This window comes from Pygoscelis adeliae, unplaced genomic scaffold, assembly GCF_000699105.1.
Source record: "Pygoscelis adeliae isolate BGI_AS28 unplaced genomic scaffold, ASM69910v1 Scaffold142, whole genome shotgun sequence".
NCBI lineage: Eukaryota > Metazoa > Chordata > Aves > Sphenisciformes > Spheniscidae > Pygoscelis > Pygoscelis adeliae.
In genome coordinates this window covers 142,017-157,230 of record NW_008824247.1, presented here as the reverse complement: position 1 = coordinate 157,230, position 15,214 = coordinate 142,017, and the positions used below count along the sequence as shown (strand labels likewise).

The following is a 15,214-nucleotide window of genomic DNA, read 5'->3' as shown; positions in this document are numbered from 1 at the left end:
GCAGGAATGTTTTGGCAATTGGAACTGGAATACAGCTGGACTTTACCACATTGCCCCCATAAAGCTCCCTCTCTTTGTTAGCTTTAACATATTGAAGAGACCAAAATTGTTTTTCTTTTCTATGAAAGACTGGTTTAGTTCAGAAAAGTAATTTCTGGTTAGTACAGTTCAGTATTTCCCTTTTCTGCGTACAGCCCCTCAGATCAAAAAATTACTTGATTATGGTAGACCTAATGATTTCTTGAAGTTGAACACTCTAGACTCACTTTACTTTTTCCCCAAATTCTGTATTTTTATGGACAGGATTAATTTACCTAACTTCACCTATATAGATATTGTTGGCTAAATTTGAGGTAGTGGTCCAGGCTCCATTTACAGTCACTGGAGAAAAATGTGTACGTCCAGAAGGGGCATTCTTCCTACCTGTTTTAGTTAGCCGTTTCAAGTTGGGATTAATTGCCTGGTGGAGTTCTTCTGCTTGTTTGCATGCCTGCTTTTATTTCCTCACCCTTGACTCTAGAGAGAACGTACACAACAAGTAAAGACCTGGGTATTTTTTAGTTTGCTGAAATTAAGTGAAATAAAAATATACCTTAGGTGTAGGTTGTGATTGCTTTTCAAATGGAAAATTAGCTTGACCCTTCCTTAGAGAATGGGATTCTGTGTAAATATGGAAGCTAATTGCCTGAAGCTGTACTTCATAAATGAAAGGAAGAATTAAAAAAAAAAAAAAAAGTTACTACTTTTATCATCAGTTTCGTTTTCTTTCTAGGTGCTGCACAAACTCGCAGCAAGAGCTTTCATTAATGACTATGAAGATGGGATTCTTCATGAGAATGAAACAGAACATGAGGTTTGATAATCTGAAATAAAAAGTATACATTTAAAATGCTAAATAGCAAACATTTCAGTGGAATAGAGAAGATTTTCTTGCTTTGTTAAACATAACTAGAAGGTTGCAATTCTAATATCATTTTAAGGTTAAAGTCACCATATAGTAATATCCTCCCAGATAAAATTTTGAAAAATTTTGGGACACTCTTTTGTTCTTCACCACTATAAGAGTGTCCTCTATTGGCATAATGTGTGTGTATTTTTCCTAATCTATACCCTGTCATTGTAGGCCATTGGTGATTCTTCTTTTCTTGTGGCATATAACATTTTAGTTTCATGAAGATCAATACATATTAGTCCAGCGAAAGTCCATAGCTTTTGTATAGGATATGGTGGAAGATAATGACCTGTGTTTTACAGATAGACAGACTTAATGATGTGATGATAGTGTGGCCAGCAGGAGCAGGGAAGTGATCGTGCCCCTGTACTCGGCCCTGGTGAGGCCGCACCTCGAATACTGTGTTCAGTTTTGGGCCCCTCACCACAAGAAGGACGTTGAGGTGTTGGAGCGTGTCCAGAGAAGGGCAACGAGGCTGGTGAAGGGTCTGGAGAACAAGTCTTATGAGGAGCAGCTGGGGGAACTGGGGTTGTTTAGCCTGGAGAAAAGGAGGCTGAGGGGAGACCTCATCGCTCTCTACAACTACCTGAAAGGAGGTTGTAGCGAGGTGGGTGTCGGTCTCTTCTCCCAAGTAACAAGCAATAGGACGAGAGGAAATGGCCTCAAGTTGTGCCAGGGGAGGTTTAGATTGGACATGAGGAAAAATTTCTTTACTGAAAGAGTGGTTAAACCTTGGAACAGGCTGCCCAGGGAAGTGGTTGAGTCCCCATCCCTGGAAGTATTTAAAAGACGGGTAGATGAGGCGCTGAGGGACATGGTTTAGTGGGCATGGTGGTGTTGGGTTGACGGTTGGACTCGATGATCTTGGAGGTCTCTTCCGACCTTAATGATTCTATGATTCTATGATTCTATGATCTGTTAAAAAAATGGTTTTTAGCTTGTTAAAAACTTACATATTGCCATCTTGGCTTATTTGAGACTTCAGACTAATTCTTCTTATAAAATACAGCTTCTTACACTAGAAGAAGGATAGAACCAAAAGAAGTCTAACTAGACGAAATGCATATCCCTGCCCAAAGTTGAGTGAGGGTGTAGAGAAAGTTAGAAGGGAGTAGACAGTTAGGCAGGCTAGTATATTCACATGAGCTCTTTCTTTCACATGTCCCTATTTAGAGTGCATAAGTGTGTTTATAGGTATGTGTTCAGTTTTGACATCAATGTTTCTTTTAGCTGATCCTATTTTTTCTACCTGTTCCATTTGTTAATACTTAACAATCTAGATGAAGAAACAAATCTTGAAAAACATGATTATTCACCTCAGCTTGGAGAACTCAATTATAAGCCAGTTTACAAGCTTCGTTGCGGTTGAGAAAAGGGTATGTTTTCTATATAATATCTTGTTTCCACTAGCTTCTCTGTTAAAAGACTCTAAATTCTGTAACCTTGTACATATCAAAACTAGTCTTCCCTTTGCTGAACAATGATTATTCTTTTACAATAGAGCTAAAACTATTATTTTTTACATTATTTTGGTTTCTTCTGCAATATAGCAAGTTATTTTCCTTTTCTATCTCTTACATTGCTTGTCCTTCCTTTACAATCAAAGTTTGTCAATCTGTGTGTTCCTGTTATGATTTGCTACAAGGGTTTGTAATTCCTGATAGTGCTGTGCGAGCCAGACAGGTCAAAGGACAAGGCCAGATGAAGAGTACTCTTCAATCCTTGGTGCATAAGCCACAGAACCCTTTCTCATAAAAAGTAAGGATGCCAAACTATAGCAAACTGGCCACTTCAGCTATGGATTGCTAAGTAATGGATTTTGTATTGGCAAAAGTCATTCTAGGGGAGTCTGTGTCAGGTGGAAGTCACAAGGAAAGCAAAACTTGAAAAATCGCTCTTTAATATTGCAGTAAACTATGGAACTTTTTCATTTGTTCTCAGTATTAGAACAGTGGTAGGAGAAACAAAAGCTTTGCAGCAAATGGAAAGAAATACATATAAATGACAACCTTGAAATTCAAGGGTCAGTAAGAAGAGTTTTCAAATGGAAAGCTGTATCATGATAAGCAAGATGATATCAGTTGGACTAAGTATTAGATGGGGCACAGAGAATGGGAATTCATCTGACCAAGTACCTGTGTGTACATTTAGCAATAAATCAGTCATGTTTGCCTTCCTTTCATGGTCAATGGAAATAAATAGATATTTTTAGAGCTTGATTCATCTCATCCTAAAGTTAAATACCTAAAACAGTTCAGATTAATTTTCTTAAGAGGTCTTTTTCTCAGCACTGATTATAGGGGTACCTATAGTCACTATTTCAGATTCAAGGATCACTTCCTCCAAGCTCTAGAGCAGTCTATCTCAATGAACAGGAAGTCAGGCAAAAATGCCAGAAGGCCTGGCATGAACATGGATGAACAAGGAACTCGTGGAAAAACTCAAACATAAAAAGGAAGTATACTGACAGTGGAAGCAGGGACAGGTAACCTGGAAGGAATATGAAGACACTATCTGAGCATGCAGGGACATCGTTAGGAGAGCCAAAGTCTACGTGGAGTGGGATCTCGAAGGGATGTCGAAGACAACACGAAGGGCTTCTGTAAGCACATAAGTGGCAAAAGGAAGACTAGGGAAAATGTAGGCCTGCTGCTGAATGGGGCAGGGGAACTGGTGACACAGGACATGGAAAAGGCTGAGGTACTGAATGCCTTTGTTGCCTCAGTCTTTACTAGCAAAAGCGTCTTTACTTTTACCTTTGGAAATTCAAGGCTGCAGAGACCAGGGGGGAAGTTTAGAGCACGGAAGTTGCACCCTTGGTGGAAGAGGTTCAGGTCAAGGAATACTTAAGCAAACTGGACATACATAAGTCCAGTGGGATGCACCCACAAGTGCTGAGGGAGCTGGCTGATGTCATTGCAAGGCCACTCTCAAAAATCTTTGAATGATCATGGCAATAGGGAGAAGTGCCTGAAGACTGGAGGAAAGCAAGTGTCACTCCTCTGTTCAGGAAGGGCAAGAAGGAGGACCCAGGGAACTACAGGCTGGTCAGCCTCACCTTGATCCCTGGGAAAGTGGTGGAGCAGCTAATCCTGGAAACCATTTCCAGGCACACAAAGGATAAGAAAGTGATCAGAAGTAGCCAACACGGATTAACCATGGGGAAGTCATGCTTGGCCAACTTGATAAACTTTGAAAATGAAGTGACTGATGTGGTAGATGAGGGGAGAGCAGTGGATATTGTCTGCCTGGACTTCAGTAAGGCTTTTGACACTGTCTCCCATATGATCCTCATACAGAAGCTGATGAAGTATGGGCCGGATGAGCAGACAGTGAAGTGGATTGAAAACTGGCTGAATGGCCAGGCCCAGAGGGTGGTGATCAGGGGCAGGAAGTCTAGTTGGAGGCCAGTGACTGTGTACCCCAGGGGCCAATAGTGGGGCGTGTCCTTTTCAAAATCTTCATTAATGTTCTGGATGATGGGACAGAGTTGTACCTTCAGCAAGTTTGCTAATGATACAAAACTGGGAAGAGTGGCTGATATGCCAGAGGCTCATGCTGCCATCCAGAAGTACCTCGATAGGCTTGAGAAATGGGCTCACAGGAACCTTGTGAAGTTCAAAAAAGAGAACTTTTACAGCTTTTTGCAGTGTCCAAAACAGTTCTTTATCATCACAATTTACTATTTCATATGGTATATTAATAAAAGTAGGCCTGAATGAAGAATTCAATGGATAAAACAAGGATACCTTTTCCTGATTTTACTGTTCGTCTTGATGTCTACATTATTATGAAAAAAACAATACCAGCAGCGTATGTACATTATAAGAGTTAGATTTTTCTGGAAATACTGCTTTCCTGAGTAATAACTCCAACATTTGCAATTAAAGATCAAAAGACAGACATGCATTCCAAAAAACATCTGATTAAAAAGCAACTATAAAATGCAATGCTGTGAAGTTATTAGAAATTCCCAGGTCAAGGACTGCTTTTCAAAATAAGATAACTAAACTGAGTCAGTTTAAATATCTTTCTGTAATGCACCTGAATATTCCATCTGGTACTTGAGCAATATTCAGAAGAAAAAATATGTTGCAGATTAGCAAGGGAACACCTGTGTGATTTCATGAACTAGTTGTTTACGAAGAGTGTCAACAGATTATTATCTGTCATTCTGATTTTTATATATCTGTTTTTGCAATTCTTCAAAAGATTCAGTTTCCCCTTGTTGATATGATGGCTCTCAAGAAACAGACTTCTAGAATGTTATGTTTGAATTATGACTGTAAATATAATAGCTTTAATCTCATTTCTAGTCTAGGATGACTTTTTTGACCCAGTGGAACAAAACATTGCAGACATCTTAAGGCAAAAGCACCTGCACAACACAATGCAGTACCGTGCAGAAATACCCAAACTGGCCCATTCAGCTTGGCACTGTGTTATGCTATGTAATTTGTCTTCTTAACATGATTTTGCAGAATGCAATGTATTTTAAGCACATCTATAATAATGCTTATGTTTGCTTTCCTTTAAAAGGTGGCAATAGGATTCTGACAAAAAGAACTGCTCAAGATACGGATTTTATTTCAATTATGTGGATTTGAACAAGTTATACATACAAATATATACTGTCCACCTTTATATTTCATGTGAATCTAATTACTGACAATACATTGTCCCTCAATATAGTAAAAAATGTGAAGTTACATTTACTGGGTTTTTTGTATATACTGAGTATTTTTAATGTCCTGTGTTATCTGCTTATTCCCTGTTTTCAACGCATTTCAAACTTAGAAAGAAAAATGCACTGTCTCTATAATGCCAGAGAGTTTTCAGGTTCATAACTGTGATGCATTTTAATTTAGGATGCTAATAAAACTTGTTCTGCTGATGCTCCAAACATCCTGGAAATTATAGCTCAAGAAGATGTAGATTTTTTACCTTACATGGACTGGGACCAAAAGTCAATGGAATCTGGCTTCTTATTTTCAGAAGACATTGCCTTTCAAGCTGCGGTAACTACATTTAATATATGTTCTTATTGCTAATGTTTTTGGTATATTATCCAGTTGTGGTGCTATATTGTACGTGTAACCGTATAGTAATTGTTCATGAAACCTGTTTAATTTTTAATTATTTTGAATATAATTAATGCCATACAAGTGCTATGTGGAATTTTACTATAAACAAAAAATTGGAGGAACCTGTCCCAAAAGTAAAGTACGCTTAAAGATATCACGAGTGTAGCAGAAGTTTTGAGAGACAATATGATAATACAGACTGCTTCTTCCTTCCAGAAGAAACTAACACCTGTTAGGGCATTCTCTCATAAGAATATGCTAGTGTAGATGAAACCTTAAATTCAACTCTAAGAAACGGGGGGATGGGGGCGGGAAGTTTCAAGGAAAATCAAGGTATTGATCCATAACTAAGTCTCCACTAGCAGAGAGGTACAGCCAAAACAAAGAGACTACTGGGAATGGGGATAAGCATGACTGGAAGATGAGGACATATTGCTAGTGTGCAATGGGACAGTCTCCGGGGTGAAGGGGGGAGCAATGAGAGAAACTTGAACTAGTGAAATTGGATGTTTGCTAGTTATGGTAGCTCTCTCTTGACTTTGGAAACCACAAGAGGTGCCTGCATCAGTTAGCCAGCAGGTATAATTCTGTCAGTCCGTCAAGTCTTAACAGATTAAAGCTTTACATCTCCAAATTGTGTAGGGGACTCAAGAAAATAATTATTTGTCTATTAAATTATGTTGTGCATGACCATGATGTGCATTTAATACAACTCAGGAGCATCATCTCAGCCTGTAGTCTGTAATGTATTAAGACTGTGAGCTGTTTAGAACAGTATCTGGGTCTGTGTTCTGTAACTTAGGTCAGCTCATATAAAGCCATTTTCCTGATCCTTTGGCCCAAGAATTTCTAGGCAAAAGAGTACTAAACATCTACGTTGGTGTATGGTGGCAGTATAGCCCGGGCTCACTAGCTTGTATGCAGCAGCTACTGGACCTCAGCTGGTACGTGTGCCAGATTCACAACACAAGCAGGATCCATGCTTCATTTTGTGTAGATCTATCTTCTGTGTATGTACAACAATATTGTACAGTGGAACTTCCTTGGCTCATAATCATCATTATGTTAATAATTTTTATCTTAATAATGTAAAATACCTCTCTGCTCATATTTTGCTACAGCCAAATTTTCCTCTGAATTTGCCCAGTGTAAGGTAGAATAGGGTAAGAAATTTTTTATTTAACTGATATATTACTTTCATTTTGAACATATGAATGACATAATAATGATACTGCACACAATATAAAAAGAAATACTGTTTTGATTAAAAAGAGAAAAGTATTTTATTAATTCTGGAATTATTTTGTTTCCTTGTAATTTTACTAAACAGGCATGTTCCCCAGCAGTAGCCAATGTTTCTTCAGCTGATTTCCAAAGTGTGGAAGGTGAACCTGAAAGCTTCCAATTTCAGCGTGAAGAAGTTGCTGTTATTCAAAAGAGCGTCTCACCAAAAAACACGGTGCAGGGCTTTGTAAATGTTTCTTTGAAAAGAAACCTTGAAAGTACTTGCAGCCTCAAATCAAATTTCAGTTTTGATAGAGACATCACAAAGGAGAGATCTTCTGAAACAAGGTCACCTTTACCATGTGACCTTCCTCTGCCATGTATTGCTCAACCTTTCTCATCGTTTGGTTTTAAAGTTCAGTCAGGAGAAGGAATTGATCTGACTCAACAAAAATCACTTCAGACACCTGCACTTACAAAATCAGACATTTGTGTGGATGTTCCTGAACGTACCCCTCCTCCTCGCCCTCCTTATTCTTTCCAAATACCAGTGGGAGGCTTGAAACATGGTTTTTATTCTGGTGTTGCTCCAGTGCAGGGTTTAGTATTTGGTTCACCTATCCCTACCTGCACAAATTCTGGAAAGACTAATGTTGAAAAACAAGTTGTTCCGAAATTTCCTGTTTTTCAAGCTAATAGAAAAGAAGCATTGCCAGGGTCGAGGTGTAAGAAAAAGGCATTATATCAGCGTGATGTTACAGCTCCTGAAAAGGGATTTACTGAGGAGTTTAAGGTTGTGGTAAGTCTTCCATCAGTAGGCTTTTATATACAGGATGCTACACACGTCATGCTGAAATCCAAGCTGCATTCAGCTAATGAAAGCTGCCTTGAACATTTACGTTTCAAGGTTCATGGATGTACAGCCAAAAAAGAACATGGTAAGACTGGTAATGAGGCTGCTTTCCAATTCAAGAAATTTGAACCTGAAATGCAGAAAGCACTCTTTTTGTTGGGTTAGTTTTTAGTTATTCTTTTTCAAGGTGATAAATCTTATACTCTGAATTCTGCCACTTGTTCCTTACAACTCTAATAGGCGACTTTTAAATGGAATTACTTTGTATCATGAAGTAGTAGCTATATGGGTAATGGTGGTAGAACAAGATTCTTAATGAACATGACTCTCTTTGTTCAGGACCAATCTTGCTGGTTTATGTCAACTCAAAGGATTCAGCAAAGACTTCGTTCTGTTCAGTAAATAGGAATGAAATTCCTGAGCTTCAAAATCAGGTGCAGTACCCATCCTTTATTCATGCATTACCTAAAAATAAGATATGAGTAGAAGGAAAAGTTGCCTTCAGCCCTGCCCTGAGATAAACATTTTGTAAATTATTTTGTTTTCTTTGCTTTATAAACTGATTTTATAAAGAGCATGATGACATCAATGTCATAGTATTTTTTTGTTTGTTTCATGGGCAATCCATCAGGCTTAAGAAACAGTATAAAACTGGAGCCAACAAGTGGTGATAACCTCCAGAGTCAAATTTTACTCTGGATTTGCCCAGTGTAAGGTAGAACAGGGTAAGAAATTTTTATTTTAAACACTACATTTTTATTTTCAATTTGAATATACAAATGACAGTATAATGATAATTGTATAATACAAGATGACATACAGTTTTGATTAAAAAGAGAAAAAAATGTGTCACTAACTCTGGAATTATTTCATTCCTTGTAATTTTGCTAAACAGGAACTTTCTCTAGCTGTAGCTGATGTTTATGCAAATGCTTTCCTAAGTGGGAGAGAATGAACCTTTTTCAACCAGAAAAAAAGAGGTTTCTTTTTAAAAAGAGGAGTGGTTTTTAAACTTTTAAATGCAATTACTTTGTATCATGATGTAGTAGCTGCATGGGTAATGGTGGTAAGATTCTTACTGAACATTATCCTCTCTAGGAACAATCAAGGTGCTTTATAACAACAGAGAAAGAAAGGATTCAACAGAGAATTGAGTTGACTTCTGTAAACTGGAAAGAAATTTTTGCGTTCCAAAATCAGGTACAGTACCCATAGTCTATTTGTGCATTACTTAAAAATAAAATATAGGTAGAAGGAAAAAATATTTTTACTTGAGTCCTGTCCTGAGATAAAGTAAAATACATTTATAAAATGTTTATAAACAGATTTTACAAGTATATGATGATGTCAGTCATGCTATGTTTTATTACTTTCTCGGGCAGCTCAGCAATGGATATGTAAGGAACAGTATAAAATCAGAACCTTTTCACAGCCACCATCAGCTTGTAGCTTGGGGACTTCCTGGAACAAGTATAACAAGATACAGGGGAAGCTAAGTGGAAGAAATAGATGCAAATAATGCACATTATGCAAGAAAATAAAAAGTAATTGGGTTTTAGAGGATTGGACTGAGAGATGTTGCAGCAGGAACTTCCCCTGGACAGTCAGACCAATTGCTAGGGAAACAGAATGAAATTCTACTGTCCAAGAATCCTGCAGGTAGGAGTCAGAGCAGGTAATGTTTAGCTTTGTTGGTTTTGGTATATCCCTTGTGGTGGGAGAAGTCCCTGTTCTGCATAACCCATCTCCAGTTTGGTAAGCTTACCAACTTAAGGAGTGAGGTGGTGGTCAACAATCAGATTGTGGGTCACATAGTCAATATCTGTAAGTAATAAACAGAAGGAGGTTTTCAAGAGTATTACCTGATCCAAGTGAAGAAGCCACCGTGGGATGCCCTCAGTGGAGACTCCTGTCGTTTATCGGCAGAGATTGGCCATTCAGCATAGTGGTATGTTGAATTCCCTTTTGCTGGGAGTACACCCTGTACACTAGATTCAGTAAGTCTTCCAGGTGCCCCAGCTTCATGTTCCTTTGTGCAGCAGAGTCCACCTAGTATTTGCATCCTCATGACTCTTTCTTGCTATTTTTTTAAAGCATTGCTTCGTTCTGTGTGTAAGTAACTTTATTTTATGTGTGAAGTTTGTATGTGAAAGTACTAAAGTATAGCCAACCTCAGCATTAAGAAGAGATACATATTTTTCCTGTATTTTTGACAGGACATTTTTATCAAATTATTTCTAAACATTGAACCATTACCATATGCCACATGGATACAATGGGGATTAGAGTAGTAGACTTGTGATTGACTCTTGTGGGAATTAACTCCCAAAGTGCGGTTGAAGATTTCTTCTTTTCAGCAGAATTGCCAATTATTGAATTTTAAAAAGAAAAGTTTCTTACAGTTTTTTACACTAGTTAAACTTAATATTCTACAGATTTTCACTTTTTACATAATTTGGATAATTATCATCTAAACATCCATTTAAAATCGTATATTATCTTCTAAATTACCTTAAATGAATGGTTATAAATTTGTGTCTACAGTTACAGTTTTCTAAGACATTCAGCTGCAAGGACAGGTAGAGTTTCAAAAGTATTTAATATTGAAGAATAAGTACTTGAACATCCTTAAGCCTGTCTTCCATCTGACCTGAGGGTAGCAAACCATTTGGCAGATAATTTTAATCATGAGAGTTGTCTAATTTTGGCAGGGGAAGTCAGATAAAATAGGATTGGTTTTGTTAATATTGCATTTAACAACATATATAGTAAACTTAATAATTTTATAGAGACTTTGCATTCTCAGCAGAGGAGAGGGATCCTTTATTGTTTCTTTTGAGTAAGAGGAATACTTATTTTTTAGCACCTTTAAAAATAATTTTCAGAAGGAATTTGTTTGAAATAAATTTGAAAAGGCTAGTGTTGTCATTGTGCATACTTTATATGGGAGTGATTTCGAAATGACTTTGTTCTTACTGTTTAAGGGTTTTTTTAGAAGGTAGGCTAACTACAACATTCCAGGTCAATTACAGACATTTGATAGTGTATCAAACGTTTTTGAAGTTTAATATTTGAATCACCTAAATTGATTATGTGGATTTCAGGTTTTGTGTTTGTGTAAGCTTTTTAAAAATATTTAAAGTAATTCTCCTATGTCTATTTTGTTCTTGCCAAATACATTTTCAGTGTCTTGAATCCTTGGCTTATCCATATCTTTGTTTATTCCACAGGATGGCTCTTGGAATCTCAGTCCACGGTTGGGAAAAATCTTGAAATTTGATGTTGATCATTTAATTAACAATTTCCTTATTAGAAAAGGCATTCAGTCACTTGGTAAATACTTTTCTGTCATTAAAAAGCAGTATTGTGTATTATATTTCCTATCTGTATATGTTATTACTCTAAATGTCTAGTGGAACTCTCAATACGATATGCTCAGAATTTAAATGGATCTCTTAACTTCAAAAGTGCCTGATTTTAATAATGCAGTTTCTTCTCAACTTCTCTCACAATATAGCATCCTGATTGCTAAGCACATCTCCTGGAGAAATGTGTGGAGGATGTGAGATAGTTGGAGCAGCAACAGAGGTTCTTTTACCTCAATTATTGTATCTGCTATATTAATATCTACTAAAGAAAAAAAGGAAAGAAAAATCTCTCCTAGGAGAGAGGCAGGGATCACTTCTGCTTTTCACATTTCAAATAATATGAATAATATTTATATAATTCTTCCACACACACACCCTGTCTGCAGCATTCAGTATACACTCCACCTGTACACACTTTGCTGTTTGATTCTGTCAATTGGTGCTCTTTGCTGGCAGCAGACCAGAAAATTTGGAGGAAAAAAAAAAGGCAATTCCTTCTTTCTAAATTATTAGAGGGCACAATGCTTCATCAAAGGACAAAAATCTTACGAGTTTCCCATTATTGCATGTATTAAAATCAAAGTAGATTAGAACCCAAGCAAACACAAACTGCAGAAATCCCAACAAAGCATTACCAAGTGTAAATCTGAACGCCAGGAATATGTTTGTCTAATCACTAATGTGAATACCCTTGATAGTAGTGATTGTATGGTGAAACAATTAAATAGCATTAGGACAACTGATGTTTTAAAGTTATATGGAGTACTTTGCAGAAAGTACCTTTTCTGTTGTCAAGAAATCTTTTAAATGGTAATACCGCTTCCCTTTTCTTCTTCCTTAGGCCCAAATGGAAAAGAAAAGCTACTGCAGTTGATTGCTACTCTTCTTGTGCTACAGTTCATCCGCTGCACAAAGGAATTGAAAGGGATAGTTTTCAAAACACTGATGAAACTGGATGATTCATCTAATTCAAGGTGTGCTTTTAAATAAAATCTTATAATTTAATGTCGTAATATAAACCACCTCAACATACGGAAGGTTAATTTCAATATGGGGAGTCAATGACTATACTACAGGATATGGCTGTAGAAAAGGGAATGGAAGGTATTAATCATATTGGTGGCATGTGGTTTCTTTTAAGAGGATGGATGGAGGAAGGAATACTTTACAAAATATGATACAAAAATTGAAAAGTATAGAAAGTAGTAAAAGATATTTTATACTTCTTATTAGAATCATTGAATAATGATGACCTCTGGAGGTCATCTCTTCCTTAAAGCAGGGCCAACTCAGATGTAGGATAAGTTGTTCAGGATCTTGCCCAGCTGAGTTTTAAATATCTTTAAGGATGGAGATTTGTCAACTTCAAGGGCAACCTTTTCCAGTGTTTAGTATCATTTAGTTTAGAAATTAGGAAAAAAATTCTGTCGGACTTTTCCTTCATGTAACTTGTGCCTGTTGGCCTGCACTTTTTTTTAGGATTATATTTATAGCTTGGTGTTCTTCATGAGCATACACCACAAAATATTCTGGGCAAGACTTTTGAAATTATTAGAGCAGATGACTCTTTACAGCACAACTTCCACCCTTTCCTTTAGCTGTGGGGAATGCTGGTGCTGGCTCATTCTCAACCACGCCCCCCTCACTTCCGTATGTCCCAGTGCTCTATTATCTTTTGAATATAGGGTCCCTGCGTCTGGAAATTCCCTTTCTTTGGGGGTGAAGTTAACACTTATCAGCTGGCAAGTTTTTTGTATAGAGGAAAGACAAAGGTCTTAAAAGAAGCATGAAGGAATACGCCTCCCGTGAATCTGGATTGCCCCAGCGACCAACAGATTCCTTCTGCCAAAATGGGAAGCTTTACACAGTTCATGCTTTACAGGGCATGTAGAAACAGGATAAAGAAACAGTCAGGAGAGCCCTGGAAATCTTCCTCCCTCTTTTGAAACTCCTTGACAGAGGGAAAAATTGGTTGTATAATTTTGGCTACTCTTGTCAGGAATACGCATTGACTGTTGGATGAAAGCAATTCTAACATATGTGAATGTACAAGGGAGGAGTCAAGTTTGCCTTTATGAAATGCATAGTACTTCACTGTGGTGATCGGAATAGTGCAAATAAATGCAAGTAATGTTAATAAGTCTACATATTTCCCATGTGGAAGATTCTAAAAAGACAGGGCAGCTCAGATGACGTTTTCTGCATTAGATGATATTTTATATAGGCTGGACCATCATACTATAGAAAATTTTCAAGTAATTATCATTAGAAGAAATTATTTTCTTCTTGCTTCTTTGCTGGATTTACAAGATTTTATTATAATAAAACTTCATTTCTACACACAGTGGTGTTCATTGGGCTTTTGAGTTGATCAAGAAAGCAATAGAGTGGGTAAGAAGAGTTGAGAGGCGATTTCCATCTATTTGCTATCGACTTGAACTTGGGAAAGACTGGGATTCTGCCACCAAGAAGATATTGGGTATCAAGTTTATCTAACGTCAGTTCTCTTTCTACTTAAAAGATTTGATCACATAATTCTTTAAGATAATAGCAGAGTTAGCTTTCCTTGCAGTTTTACATAAAATGTTTGAGGACATTTGATCTTATATTATTACTGAATAATAATTCTCATAGTCACAGACTTAAAGGTATGGAAATACAGGGTCTTATAAAGTCTTGATTTTACATATATGTAGTATTTTATTTACCTGTAACTGTTAAAAATACCTTTATTTCATTTTTCTACATTAATCTGATTCATTGTAGGATATAAAAGTACTTTTATAATATCTTTGTTTTGATTTCTTCTAAAATCTTATGTATTTCTTTAATGGCGCGGTAAAGAAAGCGTAATGTAGTAATTCAGTTAAATATGGCAGGGGATGTTTTGACAGATACAAGAATGTGATAAACAAAGAACTAATAAATATCTTCATAACATAACAGTGTTTTCAATTGGATGGTTTTGTAATTCCTACAGTGTGCCTTGAAATGCAAACAGCAGAACAGTTATTTTTCTCCTGCATTGCTTTGCTTAACAGTCATAGGTCAATTTGCGAATACGTAGGTCAGTTTTGTTAGGAGGAATGAGTTCTCTTTTTTTCTGCTGTTACTCTGTATTCTGATTTTATTCTGACGAAAAACTAACCGATTAGTTGTATTTTATACCGGACTAAACACTGAAGCCTAATAACAAAACCAGACTAAAAGCCATTTATTTCAATTCAGTAGGCTTTTCACAGGTGTTTGAATGAACACATTACCTCTTCTAAATTAAGGAGCTGCACAGAATCACTCTTCGGTACTTTGTGATCTGACAAAATGTAGTTAGAGATTTAGTACCATTGCTTGCACTGAGGCGGGATCCACAGAACATACTCTACGCTTGTTTGTCCAACCGTTGGACATATTCAGAAACATATTCAGAGATCCCACAGCCACCATAGGTAATGTGTTACGCTGCCCTAGCGAACGGAGAATGCTCCCCAGCAGTAATAGAGAAGTGTTGTAAGAGGTTACTAAGGAAGACCATGGTATCTCTTTCATAGATGTTTTCATGAGAATTTAAGCAAACATCTGCCAAGGATGGAGTAGATACACTTGATCTTGGAGAGGAGATTGCTAAGAGGGATATCCTGCGGTCCTTCTGTTTCTAAGGTGCTCTGAATCCTTGTTTTCATGTGTGTAAGATACTGGCTCTTTTTAGTAAATAATACAACGGGAAGATTTGCAC

At 37.0% G+C, this 15,214-nt stretch overlaps 1 protein-coding gene across 1 annotated transcript in view; it reads left to right on the top strand.

Annotated features, from left to right (window-relative positions):
* Window positions 1-14,407, top strand: part of PARP4 (poly (ADP-ribose) polymerase family, member 4) — a 58,841-nt gene extending 44,434 nt beyond the window's left edge. Inside the window, 8 exon segments of the mRNA XM_009335259.1 lie at window positions 773-853; window positions 2,233-2,328; window positions 5,821-5,964; window positions 7,367-8,059; window positions 9,212-9,313; window positions 11,344-11,446; window positions 12,323-12,455; window positions 13,827-14,407. Coding sequence (XP_009333534.1) covers window positions 773-853; window positions 2,233-2,328; window positions 5,821-5,964; window positions 7,367-8,059; window positions 9,212-9,313; window positions 11,344-11,446; window positions 12,323-12,455; window positions 13,827-13,977 — 1,503 coding nt within the window. The 3' untranslated portion in view covers window positions 13,978-14,407.
* The last annotated feature ends 807 nt before the right edge of the window (window positions 14,408-15,214 follow it).